The sequence below is a fragment of the Saimiri boliviensis genome, chromosome 5 (assembly GCF_048565385.1).
Source record: "Saimiri boliviensis isolate mSaiBol1 chromosome 5, mSaiBol1.pri, whole genome shotgun sequence".
Classification (NCBI taxonomy): Eukaryota; Metazoa; Chordata; class Mammalia; order Primates; family Cebidae; genus Saimiri; species Saimiri boliviensis.
The window spans coordinates 17,285,976-17,302,069 of record NC_133453.1 but is presented as its reverse complement, the minus strand read 5'-3'; the positions used below and the strand labels follow the sequence as shown (position 1 = coordinate 17,302,069).

The 16,094-nt window shown below is 39.6% G+C and overlaps 1 protein-coding gene across 1 annotated transcript; it reads left to right on the top strand.

Annotated features, from left to right (window-relative positions):
- Positions 1–99: 99 nt before the first annotated feature.
- On the top strand, positions 100–12,760 carry MRPL44 (mitochondrial ribosomal protein L44). The gene is made up of 4 exons (XM_003925471.4): positions 100–336; positions 2,870–3,338; positions 8,316–8,494; positions 10,629–12,760. Exons 1-4 carry the CDS (start codon positions 158–160, stop codon positions 10,798–10,800), a joined length of 999 nt encoding a protein of 332 aa, XP_003925520.1. The 5' UTR covers positions 100–157; the 3' UTR covers positions 10,801–12,760.
- Positions 12,761–16,094: the final 3,334 nt, after the last annotated feature.

The following is a 16,094-nucleotide window of genomic DNA, read 5'->3' as shown; positions in this document are numbered from 1 at the left end:
CATCGGGGGCTGTCTACGCCCCGCCCTCTCTCAGTCGCCCCGCCCCGGGAGCTGTCTTCTCCGCCCTCTCTCCGCGTACCCAGTTCCGGGGGAAGTGTGTTACGGCGACACTTCGCCGACTACTTTCGTTTCGTCCTCTGTCGCTTTCCGCCTTGCAATGGCGTCAGGGCTGGTAAGACTGCTCCAGCAGGGGCCTCGCTCCCTCCTGGCTCCAGCCGCCCCCAAGCTGGTCCCTCCGGTTCGGGGAGTGAAGAAGGGATTCCGCGCCGCCTTCCGCTTCCAGAAGGAGTTAGAGCGGCGGCGCCTGCTGCGGTGCCCGCCGCCGCCCGTGCGCCGGTAGGAGCCGCCTCGGGAAGGGGTCAGGGTGGCGGTCGCAGACACTGGGTTTCCTTTCCGCGGCTTCGTGCCTGCGGCTGATGTGTCCCTGGGTTGAGCCTTAGGAAGTTTGCGGTAGAGACACCCGTGAGCTGGGCGCGTGGCCGGAGGCAAAGAAAATGGATTTGTGCCGCGGGCGGTAGAGCTCCGGGCTGCTCCCTATGTTTTGAAATTCCCAGGTAGGATTTTATCTACTGAAAATTGGAGGGTCTTCCTTATGTGGACTTGGGTGCTGAAGCCCCCATCTGTAATGCCTGCGAATTCCGACAAGAGGGAAGAAAGCAGTCCACAACGTGGTAAATTGAGAAAAGAAAATCTACAACCTGAAGTCTGTCTAGAGTAAAAGGAAAATAAGTTAGCTTTAGATTTTTGCCCTAATTAGTCTTTTTTTTTCCTACTGTGTCCCGGGCTTTAAGAAAAAAGTGATACATGTGAGTTTTAAAATCTAGAGCATCATTGAACTTCACTTTCCCTCCAACCAGTTGCCCCAAACTTTCCTACCCAGATCCTTTGTGTTCCCAATCCCTTCCTTAGTGAATGAAGAACTTAATCCCAAAAGCCCTGGCACAGACTCCAGTTTCTTTTTCCCTAGCTTCTCTCCCCTCCCTCTCTCTTATTTCTAGAAAGGCAGGCACCTGTTTGAATGCATGGGAGAGACCAGAGTGGTGATGGAGACGGGGAAATGCTTTCCCCTCAGGGAAAGGGACCCAGGAGTACAGTGCAGTGAAGTGTGGGCTCTCATAGCCCTAATTAGCCTCGTTCTGGTAGCAGGTTTGGCAGAGAGAGACAGGTTTTTATAGCTCCAAATCAGATGAGACTTTACATAATTTAAATTCCTGCATCTTGCTTTTTCTCTTTAATAATGTGTCTTCGACATGTTGTCATGGCATTACAAAGAGATGTACCTCACTCTTTTTTATGGTTCTGTTTTTGGGCCTACGAGCTCCATATTACTGCCATCATAACCTATGTAACAGTGTGTATCTTTGTTTCATCTTTGGGGATGCATATATAGTATGAAATTTTGAAAGCTATTAGTACTTTAACATTGTCCTTCAAAAAATGTTAATCCACTTTGTACCCCTACCAGTAAGAACGGTCTTCTAACAGAGAAGATTATGGCAAAAATAACATCTCTTCTTAATTCACATTCTCCTATTTATTATAATGTTAAGTATTTTAGACTCTCAAAGTTGGAAGAAACTTTATGGATCTATTGGATAGATCTTATGACTTTCAACCCAGCTTTTTATACTTTGCTTCCCTTTGTTTCTTAAAGGGATTTTATTTTGAGTTTATTTTTTTTAAGACTTTTTAGTTCATTCTGGGAAATGATGAACTTTTAACCTACTTATGATATGGATAGATAGCAGTATCATAGCACTATTTAATTGCTAATTTAAATGAATATTTCCAAAACCTAAACCAATAAAATAAAGAATACAGGTGTCCTTTATATCTGTGTGTTCCACATCCAAGGATTCACCCAATGGCAGATCAAAAATATTGGGGGTAAGGGAGAATGATTTCTCTGTATTGAAGATGTGCAGACTTTTTTTTTTTTGGTTACTATTCCCTAACCAATACAGGATAACAGCTATTTATGTAGCACTTACACTGTGTTACGTATAAGTAATCCAGAGATGACTTAAGTATACAGCGGTATGTGCATAGGTTCTATGCAAATACAGGTGTACCTCAGACATATTGCAGGGCCGGTTCTAGACCACAGCAATAAAACAAGTCATGACTTTTTTAGTTTCCCAGTGCATACTTAAGTTATGTTTATACTATTCTGTAGTTTATTTAAGGTGTACAGTAGTATTGTCTAAAAAGCAATATATGTGCCTTAATTTAAAATACTTTATTGCTAAAAAAAATGCTGACACAGAGACACAAAGTGAGCACATGAAAAATTGCTACAAACCTTCAATTTGTAAAAAGAATATACAATAAATCTGTGAAGCACAATAGACCGAAGTGCAATGAAGTGAAGTATGCCTCTCCTACACCATTTATATGAGACTTGAGCATCCATGAATTTCGGTATCCAAGAGTGTCCTTGGAACCAATCCCCCACAGATATTGAGGGATGACTGTAAATATGACGTACCTAGTGTTTATGGCTTGAATCTGAAATTATCATTTATGTTTTGTATTTAGGTATAAAACATAGTTTCGTGGTTACAGTAGAAATAAGGAACCTAAAAGTTAGGCTAATGGCTTATTCTTTTATATTGAAGAATGAATTTCATGTGACAATTGGATCAAAGGGAAAATTAATCTGACCATTTGTGTAGAATATAGTGAAGAACTGCTAGTATTTATCTGACTTCAGTTTTAATATTTAGAATATCAGCCTGGCATTAAAAAGAAGTATAACCTTTTTTCATTTCCTTTATGTAATTAATAACATTACAACACAGTGAAAAATTTTTATATTGCAGTAACAGGTTGTTCTATTTACCATCTCTTACTGTCTTTACATTTTCAGTTCAGAGAAGCCCAACTGGGATTACCATGCAGAAATACAAGCTTTTGGACATCGGTTACATGAAAACTTTTCCTTAGATCTTCTCAAAACTGCATTTATTAATAGCTGCTATATTAGAAGTGAGGAGGCCAAACGCCAAAAGCTAGGAATAGAGAAAGAAGCTGTTCTTCTGAATCTTAAAAGTAATCAAGAACTATCTGAACAAGGGACATCTTTTTCAAAGACTTGCCTCACACAATTTCTTGAAGACGAGTTCCCAGACTTGCCCACAGAAGGCATCAGAAGTCTTGTTGACTTTCTCACTGGTGAGGAAGTCGTGTGTCACGTGGCTAGAAACCTGGCTGTGGAGCAGTTAACACTGAGTGAGGAATTCCCAGTGCCCCCGACTGTATTACAGCAAACTTTCTTTGCAGTTATTGGAGCCCTGCTACAGAGCAGTGGACCCGAGAGGACTGCACTTTTCATCAGGGTATGTAATTATTAATTGGACATGCTTGAGTTAGAAGGGAAAATTTTCTTTTGTAATTCATTTCTTTGCTATATCACCTTAGTTTTTCTCCCAAGAAAAACTGAGAAAGACCTAAAGCTTTTTTATGGAAGGGCCTTAATTATTCCACGTGTCTCTTATTGTGGATATCATCAGAAGTGAGTATTAAATTGTGAGTTGTGATTTCTGAAGGACTACAAGCCATGTCGTCTTTAGGTTTCCATCCGTAGGGCCAAGGATACTGCCTGCATGAGAGATACTCAGTAGACGTTTGGTGAATGCGTGAAGTCAAAGGACGCTATGCCGAGGCCTGTGCTTCATTACCAGCTGCTGTTCTGCTCTTCCAAGTGTTGAAATCTTGGATTTCGAGTCCCTCTCATGTATAATTCTTTGTTAGCTAGTAGCTTAGCTAATTCAGATTCTTATGTAATTGGTACAGCGTGACTCCTACTGTCCTTTTATAATTTATTAGCTGGGAGAAGTTTTATCCTCTGCTGTTGGATGAAAACATGAGGTTTTTGTTCACTTTTTGATAATACACACAACCACTTTTTTTTTGAGATGGTGTTGCCCAGGCTGGAGTGCAGTGGTGCAGTCTTGATTCACCAGTCTCCACCTCCTGTGTTCAAGGGATTCTCCTGCCTCAGCCACCCGAGTAGCTGGGATTACAGGGATGCACCATCATGCCTGGCTAATTTTGCATTTTAGTAGAGACGGGGTTTCTCAATGTTGGTCAGGCTGATCTTGAACTCCTGACCCCATGTGATCTGCCTGCCTCGGCCTCCCACAGTCCTTGGATTACAGGCATGAGCCACTGCACCTGGCCCGGCACAATCACTTTAAGTCATAAAAACAGTCTTGATTCAGGCATCTATCAGACTGGCATTCAGTCTTTAAACCAGCATCACATGCTGTTGGAATCTGTTCATTTAGTTTTGATACCAAGTTTGATAATTTTGTTAGAGGATATCTGTGTTTACTGACACTTCAGACTCAGATAAGACCTTTCTCCTTCCAGTTAAGATAGTTTCTTTTCCTATGGAAATTCTGGCAAAGTTCTCTGTGATTTCTTGTCTCTTTATTATCAGCTTTGTGAAGTTTTAAAATTGTAAGCAATTTTGATCACCATTTTGAAATTCTACAAGGTAGTCATGAAACTATGTTGGAAATATTTAACATATTTTAATGCCTCTTAACAGTTCCAAGTAAAGATCTTATGAAACATAGATAATTCACATAGCTATTTCTAAGTCGAAATTTGATGTCTCCCATAGTAGAACTGACAGGTTTGGATTGTCCTATTTCATTTGTTCATCCACTTAATGTTGAGTGCCTTCCTATGGGCCAGGCACTCTGCTGAGCTCTGGAGCCACAGTCTAAATAGGATTTGATCCTGCTCACAGCTCATTAGTCAGTTGGAATGAATTGCGGAAGTGCTTTCGGATAGGTTTTAAGGTACAGAGTGAACTCAGAGGACACAACAACCGACTTTAGTAAGGCTAGGAAAGGATTTATAGAAGCAATTTTGCCCCTAAAAAGGATGTTTTGGGAAGACAGTGTCAAGGATGAGCTTCTGCTTGGGAACTACAGTTAATTTTTTGTGGCTGGATCATATTGCATTTGGAGAAGTGATCAGAGATGATTCTGGACCTTTAAGAGCCAGTGTGCAGAAGAGCTAACAGTGTTACTCAGAAAGTGGTTTGGGCGTCAGTGTCAGCATCACTGGAGAACTTGATAGAAATGCAGATTCTCAGATGCCCCCTCAGAGTACCTAATTGCTGGGAGTAGGGCCTAGGAATCTGTATTTTAACTAGCTCTTCAGGTGATGTCTGCATCTGGAAACTAGAATAGCACTCTTAGCCATGAGTAAGTATTTGATGCTTTTGTGTCGAGACAGCTGGAGGTGATAGGTTTTTAATGATCAAATGTGCATTTTAGAAACACCCTTTCTTCATACTGCTTCCCTATTCTGGGGAGATGAGATTGGAGTAGTCAACTCACACCCTACTAGAAAGTTTTAATAATAAATTAATAAGACCAGGAACAAATAGCAAAAAAGAGAAGGAAGTAATAGAAGGTAATCACTTAAGAAAAATTGAGCTTTCTTTCTGTATTTCTACTGATAGCTTAGGTGATGGAAAAGAATTGTGTTTTCTTACAAGTGGTTATTCCATATGACAGATAGCAGGTCAGTGATTTTTATATATGTTTGTATACATACATAGCCCATAAGGCATATCTACCTCTGTATTTTAAAAGTTTCAAAATGCCCTACTGAGAATGGATTTATGTTGTGGACCGTCCGGGACGGGTAGGCACGTCTGCCTAGGGTCTCTCGACCTGCAAGAGGGTCCCAATACCTGGAAGAGGGAATGTGCCTGGAAAAATAATAAAGACAGAGAGAAAGCGAGGCGTCTGGAGGGCTGATAGGCTGTGCCTAAACAGCAAATTTTATTTTTCAAAGGCCAGGAATAAATATACTTTCTTGGCTCTGGTTTACGTCATAGCAAGAGGAAATGCAAATGTATACCTTACATGGCCTATACAATAGAGAAGTCAGATACACAATGGTTGCAAGAGGAAATGCAAATGTATACTTTACATGGCCTATACAATTGAAAAGTCAGATACACAATCAGTGTAAAAAGTAACAGAATTTCCTGTGATCACAAAGCTTGTTTACATCCAGACATTATTCCTCCTGGCTGCAGGTATCTCTGGTTTGATCTTGTTTTAGAACTGAGATGTGAAAAGGTTTTCTGGTTTTGCTCATCAGAATATCTTTTAACCGGATTCTCCTTTGTCTACTCCTGACTCAACTTATCTCAACTTTCCCATTCAGGAGTCTCTGAGTCAGAAATCAAAGCCATCCCTTATTGTGTCATTTGCTTTGCTAGACCATTATCTAGGGTACAAGGCAGTCAGGTAAGGTTTAAGGCTTATTCTTAAAGAGTCATAAAAAAGTTAAAAGCAGGAACCGGTTGCTGGCAGGGGGTCACTCGGTCTAGCAGCAACGCATAGTTTTAGGCCTACCATGTCCAGCTAATTTTTATTTTATTTTTTCAGAGATGGGGTCTCATTATGTTGTTCAGGCTGGTCTTGAACTCCTGAACTCAAGTGATCCTCCCACCTCGGCCTCCCAAAGTACTGGGATTATAGGTATTAGCTACCATGTCTGGCCTAATACTTTTTATTAATGAAGCTGAAAGTGTTCATCCACTTAATGTGAGTGGAGGAGTGTTGTAATGAATCAACGTCATTTCGTGAACTAAAGGATCCGTTTAAATTTCTTTTGTCCTACCTCCATCCATCTTGTGATCATATTGCTAATGTTCGTTGATACAAGTTAATTGGAATATGTAAATTGCTGTGAAAATTAACATTTGCTTCAATAATTTCTATACAACATAATGTTTTTTACTGGCAAAATCAATTCAGCTTTGAATGTTCATAATTTCTCAGTTATCTTAGTCATATAAATAATTAGTAGTATGTTGCAGTTTTAAAAGACAGTTCGTGTCCTTTGTGGGGACATGGATGAACCTGGAAACCATCATTCTCAGCAAACCGACACAAGAGCAGAAGATCAAACACCAGATGTTCTCACTCATAGGCAGGTGTTGAACAATGAGAACACATGGACACAGGGAGGGGAGCACTACACACTGGGGTCGGTTGGGGGGAAATAGAGGAGGGACAGCCGGGGTTGGGGAGTTGGAGGGGGGATAGCATGGGGAGAAATGCCTGATACAGGTGAAGGGGAGGAAGGCAGCAAATCACACTGCCATGTGTGTACCTGTGCAACAGTCTTGCATGTTCTTCACATGTACCCCAAAAACAAAAATGCAATTAAAAAAAAAAAGACAGTTAATGTGAAATTATTAAATGATTTTTTTAAATGATTTTTTATTTTTTAATTATTGTTTTTTGAGACAGAGTTTTGCTGTGCTGCCGAGGCTGGAGTGCAGTGGTGGCACAATCCTGGCACATTGCAACCTCCACCTCCCTGGTTCAAGTGATTCTCGTCCCTCAGTCTCCCGTATAGCTGGGTTTACAGGCATTCACCATCATGCCCGGCTAATTTTTGTATTGTTAGTAGTGAGAGAGTTTCACCATGTTGGCCAGGCTAGTCTCATACTCCTGGCCTCAAGTGATCTGCCTGCCGTGGCCTTCCAAAGTGCCAAGATTACAGGTGTGAGCTACTGTGCCTGGCCGAGTTTTTAAAAACATTATTAATGGAGGACATATTGTTATCTGAGTGCCATTTTACATGAGTTTCTACCAGAAGTTACTACTTTTTATTTGTTGACTCAATTCTTTTAAATATTTATTTCTTAACCTATAGGAATATAATTCTAATTTACAAGATAGGGCAGGGCGCGGTGACTAATGCCTGTTAATTCCAGTGCTTTGAGAAGCCAAGGCAGGGGGATCCTTTGATGCCGGGAGTCGAGACCAGCCCGGGCAACTCACGGAGACCTCGTCTCTACAGAAAATTTGAAAACTAGCCGGGTATGGTGGTGTGCACCTGTAGTCTCAGCTGCTCAAGAGGCTGAGCTGGGAGGATTGCTTGAGCCTGGGAGGTCGAGGCTTCAGTGCACTTGAGATCAGGCTTCTGCCGTCTAGCCTAGGCAACATAGTGAAGCGTTGTCTCAAACAAGAAAAACGGAGTCTGCCCTCTGTGGCATTTTGGTGGATCATACTGCTTGAAATAGGTTTCTTGGGCTTTCAAGTTTTTTTTATCCAATTATGATTTTTGTAATAAACTTTATGTAAAAACTATGGGAATGAAAGAGAATAGCACATTTTTGTTTTTCATTTCCCATTAAGTTTTAAATTTCTGTTAAAAATGTACTTTGTTACTTTTCTAATTTAAAAAGTATAAAAAATGTATTTTGAATTGTGGTCCTAATGTTCTTTATACTAATTAAAATGTACAAATTATATTTTTATATGCAGGACTTCTTAATTACTCAAATGACTGGAAAAGAGCTCTTTGAGATGTGGAAGATAGTAAATCCTATGGGGCTATTGGTAGAAGAACTGAAGAAAAGGAATATTTCACTTCCTGAATCAAGACTTACTAGACAGTCTGGTGGCACCACAGCTTTGCCTTTGTATTTTGTTGGCTTATACTGGTTAGTGAAAATTTAATCTTTATAACTTTGAGGAAATCCTAAAAACAGACTCCTCATAAAGCCTTAAAAACAGACTCTTCACATTCCATAACGAATGTTAACATAACCTCTTCAAATTCCTGAATTTGAATTGCATTAAAAGATTTTTTAAAAAATCTCTTTCCTGTGGCTATTTACCACTTCCTTTCCTGCTAGTTATTCTTAGGAGGAATCTGAGTTTTGCTAATCGTAGCTTTTGTCAGCCAGTTATTTATAATAGACTTTCAGTATGCTATCTTAAATTTTTCTGTGTAAAATTACAAATGAGGTCAGGCACAGTGGCTCATGCCTGTAATGCTAGCACTTTAGGAAGCTGAGGTGGGTGGATCAGAAGGTCGGGAGTTCAAGACCAGCCTGGCCAGCATGGTGAAACCCCATCTCTAGTAAAAATACAATAAATTAGCTGGGCGTGGTGGTGTGCACCTATAATCGGGAGGCTGAGGCAGAAGAATTACTTGAACCCAGGAGGCGGAGATTGCAGTGAGCTGAGATCGTGTCTCTGTACTCCAGCCTGGGCAATAGAGTGAGACTCTATCTCAAAAAAAAAAAAAAAAAAAAACCAAAAAAAAAAACAAAAACAAATGTTGACTTGATGTTGCAGATTTAACCTTAATCCATTCTTGTCAGTAGCTTCAGCTGAGCCTAGAACTGGAAAAGGAAGGGCTTAGCTGTCCATCAAAATGTATAAATAACCCCATGTTGAGAGCTTTTTCGTTTTGTTAGTAAAAAGTTGACTCTCCCAAATTAATTTCAGATGTTAAGATTAAAGTGTTAAATGTAAATATTGAATATTTTTTAAAAAGCTAGATTAAAATTTAGGTAAAGATTTTTCTAATCCTTGTATCACAAAAGACTGTACGTATAAAAGAAATAGAAGTTACTGCGTGGGGAAAATTGGTAGTGTTGTAAAAAGTTTCCTTTTCCGTTTACTCCTTGTTACTTATCTGATTGGCAGACCTTTTAAACATATCTTTTGTCACCAGTTTATTCACTGCTGGTAGAAAAAAAAATGTACTCAGTATTTCTGTGAATAATTTTGACAAAATGCCAAGCGTCTTAACATTTTACTGTTCTTTGATTATGGTATTTCAATTTTTGGTTGTTTGCCTTAAATTTGCAGACAAATTTTGTGAACAAAGACTTTTGTTGTTGCCTTCTTTATGCTCCATACCTTGAACAGTTAGTTGCTGGGACATGGTGGTCAGTAATAGTTGTTGAACTAAAAAAAAAAAAATTAGAAATAAATGTGGTATTCCACAAGAGGGAAATGATATATGCACATGAATATAGTATAGCTATTATAGGTGACATTTTAAAATAATTTTTAATGAGATCGGGACATTTTGGAGAATGATCTTTTATCTAAAAAAAAAAAGTAAGAAGTAATTTGCCATATTACTCCAGTGATTACTATTGGGTAGTAGTGTTTTTGTAGATCTAATGTTCTTTTTTTTTTTCTTTTTATTTATTTATCTTTTTTTTTTTTTTTGAAGAGGTCTCACTATGCTGCCCAGTCTGGTCTTGAACTCCTGGGCTCAAGCATTCCTCCTGCTTTGGTCTCCCAAAGTGTTGGTGTTACAGGTGTGAGCCATCACACCTGGCCTAAAGTTCCTAATTTGAAATATAGAACTGGTTTCTCATTTGTGTTAAAGTTTAGATAGCAAACTCAAAAGTCATAATTTTTTCAACAGAATATTTTCCCAAGTTATATCACACATTAAAAATAAGAACAGTCATAATTTCTGATAATATTTTTTATAGTTTCAGGGCTTTTCAGGAGATATTTGTTTCCATATTCTTCCAAATCTCATCAACAATTGAAAACATAGATACTGCTTGCTTTTTTGGACTTTAAAAATAGAGTTGTATATATTTCTAAGGAAACGCAAATGTATCTTAGTCTAATTACCATATGTAATGAACTTGCAACAAAGCTAGTTAAAATCCAAAGCTAGTTAAGATCTATCAAAGCTATTGTGTTACTTCTAATGGGTGTTATTGAAATAAGATGTAGAAAGCATAATTGCTTTCTAATTGCTTTGTGTACTGTCTTATGTTCCAGGTGATTTAAGACAACTGTTTGTTCTCTTTCTAGTGATAAAAAGTTGCTTGCAGAAGGACCTGGGGAAACAGTGTTGGTTGCAGAAGAAGAGGCTGCTCGAGTGGCCCTTAGGAAACTTTATGGATTCGCAGAGAACAGGCGGCCTTGGAACTATTCCAAGCCCAGAGAAACGTTGAGAGCACAAAAGACCATCACTGCCAGCTAGCCAGCCATGATGTGGAGCCTGAAATGTGAGAGCAAAAGACAGATAAATGTCAAAGGTGTTTCAAGCTAGATATTTTCAAAATTGCAAAGAAATAGGTGTTTTTTGTTTTTTACTGTGTTTCTAAAATTAAATAAATGTTAACTAAGTCACAGTGTTTTTAGTTTTGTTTTTTTAAAAGCTTGGTTTGATCAGATTTTTTTTTTATGGAGACCGAGTCTCGCTCTGTGGCCCAGGCTTGAGTACAGTGGCGTGATATCACCTCACTGCAACCTCCACCTCCTGGGTTCAAGCGATTCTTGTGCCTCAGCCTTCCTAGCAGCTGGTATTACAGGTATGTGCCGCCATACCCGGCTGATTTTTGTATTTTTGGTAGAGAGAGGGTTTCACCATGTTGGTCAGGCTGGTCTTGAACTCCTGACCTCAAGTGATCCACCCTCGGCCTCCCAAAGTGCTGGGATTACAGGTGTGAGCCACTGTGCCTGGCCAGATGAAATATTTTTTGACATTTTTGCAAGAAATTTTCCTAAAGTTCTTGATTTAATTGTATAGAATTTGTATTATTAGGTATATTTTATTTGCCTCTAGCTTTGCGGTGTCGTAATTCAAATATGTGTCTTACATGAATTTTGTCCTGTAAAACCAATAAAAAAGTTTTTTTTCCTCCAAACATTACATTGCATTTTAATTTGATATGCCCAGTAGTGGTAGGAGGCTGATGAACTTCGCTTCTGTAATACAATTTTAACTAAAATAGTAATGTTAAAACTCTTTGGGAAATGCATAGTACAGATTATAAATAGGCAGCTATTTACGTGATCCCTAAATTCTAAGTTTAAAATTCTGTATACCTCTAGTGTGTTTCTTGTTCAATTTCTAATATAGGAAGAAAAGGCAAAATTTATGTTTTTAAGAAATTGCCTTTACTAAGAAGTTGAAACTCAAAAACAGCTTAAAATGTTAATGGTGAAGGGAAAATGAAGTATGTATCAATTCAGTTTAGTATTCTCCAATCATAGTAATAGCTAGTATGTACCAAGCACTGTTCTAAGTATTTGAACCCATTTAATTCAGTAGACAGGTTTTGATTTTCTATAGTGGTCAGTTCAGTAATCCCCCAACTACAAATTCCTTTTCATTTATCATTTTTTTAAACTTTTAGTTTCAGTCTGCCAGTACTCACTCCCAAGGGTTAACAAGAATAGCAGGACCTATGAGTTGAGAATAGAAAAGAGATTAAATGCTAAAACCATCAGTACTTTTGCCATGATTTTTTTTTCTTGGAGACATCTCGCTCTGTTGCCAGGCTGGAGTGCAGTGGCGCCATCTCGGCTCACTGCAACCTCCTCCTGGGTTCAAGGGATTTCCCTGCCTCAGCCTCCCGAGTAGCTGGGACTACAGGCATGTGCCACCACACCCAACTAATTTGTATTTTAGTAGAGACAGTTTCACCATGTTGGCCAGAATGGTCTCAATCTCCTGACCTCATGATCCACCTGCCTCAGCCTCCCAAATTGTTGGGATTACAGGTGTGAGCCACTACGCCCCAGCCTGAAAAATTTTTTTTTTTTTTTTTTTTTTTTTTTTTGAGATGGAGTCTTGCTCTGTTGCCCAGGCTGGAGTGCAGTGGCAGGATTTCAGCTCACTCTAACCTCTGCCTCAGCCCCCATAAAAGCTGGGATTACAGGCACGCACCACAATGCCCAGCTAATTTTTGTCTTTTTAGTAGAGACGGGGTTTTGCCATGTTGACCAGGATGGTCTCAATCTCCTCTCATGATCCACCTGCCTCAGCCTCCCAAATTGTTGGGATTACAGGTGTGAGCTACCGAGCTCCAACCTGAAATTTTTTGAGATGGAGTCTCCCTCTGTTGCCCAGGCTGGAGTGTAGTGGCAGGAGTTCAGCTCACTGTAACCTCCGCCTCCCAGGTTCAAGCGATCCTGCTGCCTCAGCCCCACTAAAAGCTGGGATTACAGGCATGCACCACCATGCCCAGCTAATTTTTGTATTTTTAGTAGAGACTGGGTTCGCCGCATTGGCCAGGCTAGTCTCAAACTCCTGACCTCAGGTGATCCAACTGCTTCGGCCTCCCAAAGTGCTGTGATTATAGGTGTGAGCCACCACGCCTGGCCCTGAAATTTTTTTATAAAGAAAGATGAAGGAACTTTGAATGCCTTTTCTGAGACTGGCTAAGAAAGTGGAATTTGAGTTGTATTAGAAGGTTTATAGCTCCCAAAGGTAAAGCAGGGACTATTTTTGCAGGGGAAAATTTGAAAAATAACTAGTTGACAGAATTGCTAGGTTAAAAGTAAGCTAAAGTTGACCCTCGAACCATGTGGGTTTGAACTGTGCAGATCACTATGTATATGCAGATTTTCTTCTGTCTGTCACCTTGAGACAGCAAGACCATCCCCTCTTCCTCCTGCTCTTCAGCCTACTCCATGTAAAGACAAGGATGAAGACCTTTTTGATCATCCACGCTCACTTAAAAGTAATATATTTTGTCTTCTTTTGATTTTCTTAATTTTTTTAGCTTACTTTGTTGTAAGAATAATGTGTATAATATATATAATATATAAAATATGTGTTAATCAGTTGTTTATTAATATATTATTAGTAAGGCTTCCAGTCAGCCATAGGTTATCAGTAGTTAAGTTTTGGGGATGTCAGAAGTTTTACACAGATTTACTACTACATGAGAGATCAGCATCCTTAATCCCTGCGTTGTTTAAGTTTCAACTATATTTTACCTTATTTTCAGAGTTAACTTCAACTCCTAGTAATGGAACAGAAGGATAGAGGACCAAACCCAGTGGTAAAATGCCATTTATGTGTATTATCCACAAGTAAACATGATTCGATAAGCATCTTACACTGTAGGAGAAAAGAGCTAATATCATGAACTTTTCTGGAAAGCAAAAGACAGGTCTTCTGACCACTTACACGGTGTCTGTGAGATGGCAGAATCTAGCTGTAGTATGAGTCGAATTTTTTTTTAAGTTAAACATTAAACAAGTAAGTCTAGAGAATTCATTTGCAAACATAGTAATCCTTTCCCCCCTGCTAAATAGAGCTGATTGTGCATTCCCAAATTTCTCCTGCTCAGGGGAGTTTGTGGGACCTTAACCTACAAGCTTGGAGGGGAACAATCCTTACTTTTAGGTTTTCAAGCTTCTAAACCTTGAATGCTTTGAAATTTACATGTGAGACAAGTCTAGCTCCAGTTCATAAAACTGCTTTGCAAGTGGAGATCCATCTGCCTTATATAGAATGTAATTTCAACATATTTTTAAGTAAAGCCTTCTTAGAACTTAAATTATTAAGTTGTACTTTTTAAAAGCACCAAAATAGGGCAGAAATGTAGAAAATTTAATGTAGAAAAATCGGCATACATTTTCAATTGCATATCAAATAGCTTGAAATTTGGAACCGGTCTCTGAATAACTATTTGTCCTATGAACCTGACTGCGTAAGTATGGTATGTGGGCAAAAGGAACATGTGGATGCAAGGATGTCATCAAACGGTGCGTGTGACCAAGAGCATTCAGTGACCATTTGAAGGACTAGCTTTTTGACTAATGACTCGTCCATGTTGAGAAGACAGTCATAAGACTGTAAGGAAGCACTGACATTTGAATTTAGGTTTACCCCAGAGAAAGACATTAGTCATTTCCTTTGAAATTCTGACTTTTTCCACCTTTTCCCACTCTCTAGTTCCCTGTTTCCAAAGTATAATTGTACCAAAAAAGTCCCCTAGCTAAAAATGTAACATTACTGTTTACAGACTACATAACCCCTATTCTTTCTTTCTTTCTTTATTTTGAGATGGAGTCTTGCTCTGTCACACAGCCTGGAGTGCAGTGGTGCAATCTAAGCTCACTGCAACCTCTGCCTCCTGGGTTCAAGTGACTCTCCTGCCTCAGCCTCCCAAGTAGCTGAGACTACAGGCACGCGCCACCACGCCCAGCTAATTTTTTTTATTTGTTTAGTAGAGACAGGGTTTCACTGTTTTAGGATGGTCTCAATCTCCTGACCTGGTGATCTACCCTCCTCAGCCTCTCCAAGTGCTGGGATACAGGCGTGAGCCACCGTGCCCGGCCACCCCTGTTCTTTTAAATTCATATTCTTTTTGTTATGTGCATATGTGAGAATGAGGAATATTACTCTCAAAATGTTGTATTTGGTTACCAGAAAGTAAACTAGAAACTAATACTAAACTCCAAGTAAGAATGGAACAGTGGAGCTTTTTGTGTTCAGCGCTGTATAGATATTGGCCACAAGATGGTGCTGTAATCCTATTGCACAGTTCAGTACGTGAATTGTGCTATTATGGGGAACTTATTTTATACCTGTACTGGAAAGATTATATGGCACGTGATTACCCTGAAGTACAACTTTTCAAGGCCCCTTTCAGCTCTAATATTCCGTCAATACTTCTTCAGGAGCCCCCTCACCTTGTTCTTCCTTTGCCTTAGGATATTATGAGAATTTGTTGTATGAACAATTCACCTCTGATGTGAAGGTGTGAATATTCGAGCTCTTCTCTGTTCACTGGAAAGACGGAAGATTGCAGGGCTGCCATAGATAAAACTTTCAAAATACTTTCTTTGAAGGCCTCTTCTTGCTGTTTCTTTCTTCCTACTTCCTTTTGTTGATAGGAGAAGATGCCCTGCAGAGGCAAGGGGGGAGCCTGTGTCTCTCAGGACGTTTTCTGAAGCCAAATGTGGACATTCTTCCCATCAGGGCGGCCAGCTCACAGCCTCCTCCAGCAGAGGGTGCTCAGCCGCTGGCATGCTGCCCGAGTTCTCCCTCCTAAGCCCACTTTGTTTTCCTTCCCTTCATTTCATCCCTGTTCCATCTCCCCTGGCCTTAGTTTGCAAAGTCCCTCAACCGTTGTCCTATGGGACCTAGAGGCTCTTCACTTTGGTTGGGTATCAGAGCACTTACTTGAAAGTTATGGTTCTCTCTGTATATTACCAAGAGTGATTGCCAGATTTAATCCCATCATGCACACTAATAACCATTTTTCCTGGAACTTACGAAATCAAAAATCACAATCACACATGCTCCTGAAAAAGGAAAGCTGTTTTGGCATTGGTGGTGGTTGTGCTTTCCACGAATACTTATTTGTTGTTTATTTATCTGCCTGCCTGTTAGTGTTTGCTAACTGCAGAAGACTAATGGTTTAAGTACACTTTCTGGGAGAAAAACAATTGAGAAAATTGAAAACATTAACTTATTCCTTCTTCAGTTGAGGAAGAACTATGTTATTTGATTATTCAGAATATCTTTTCAGC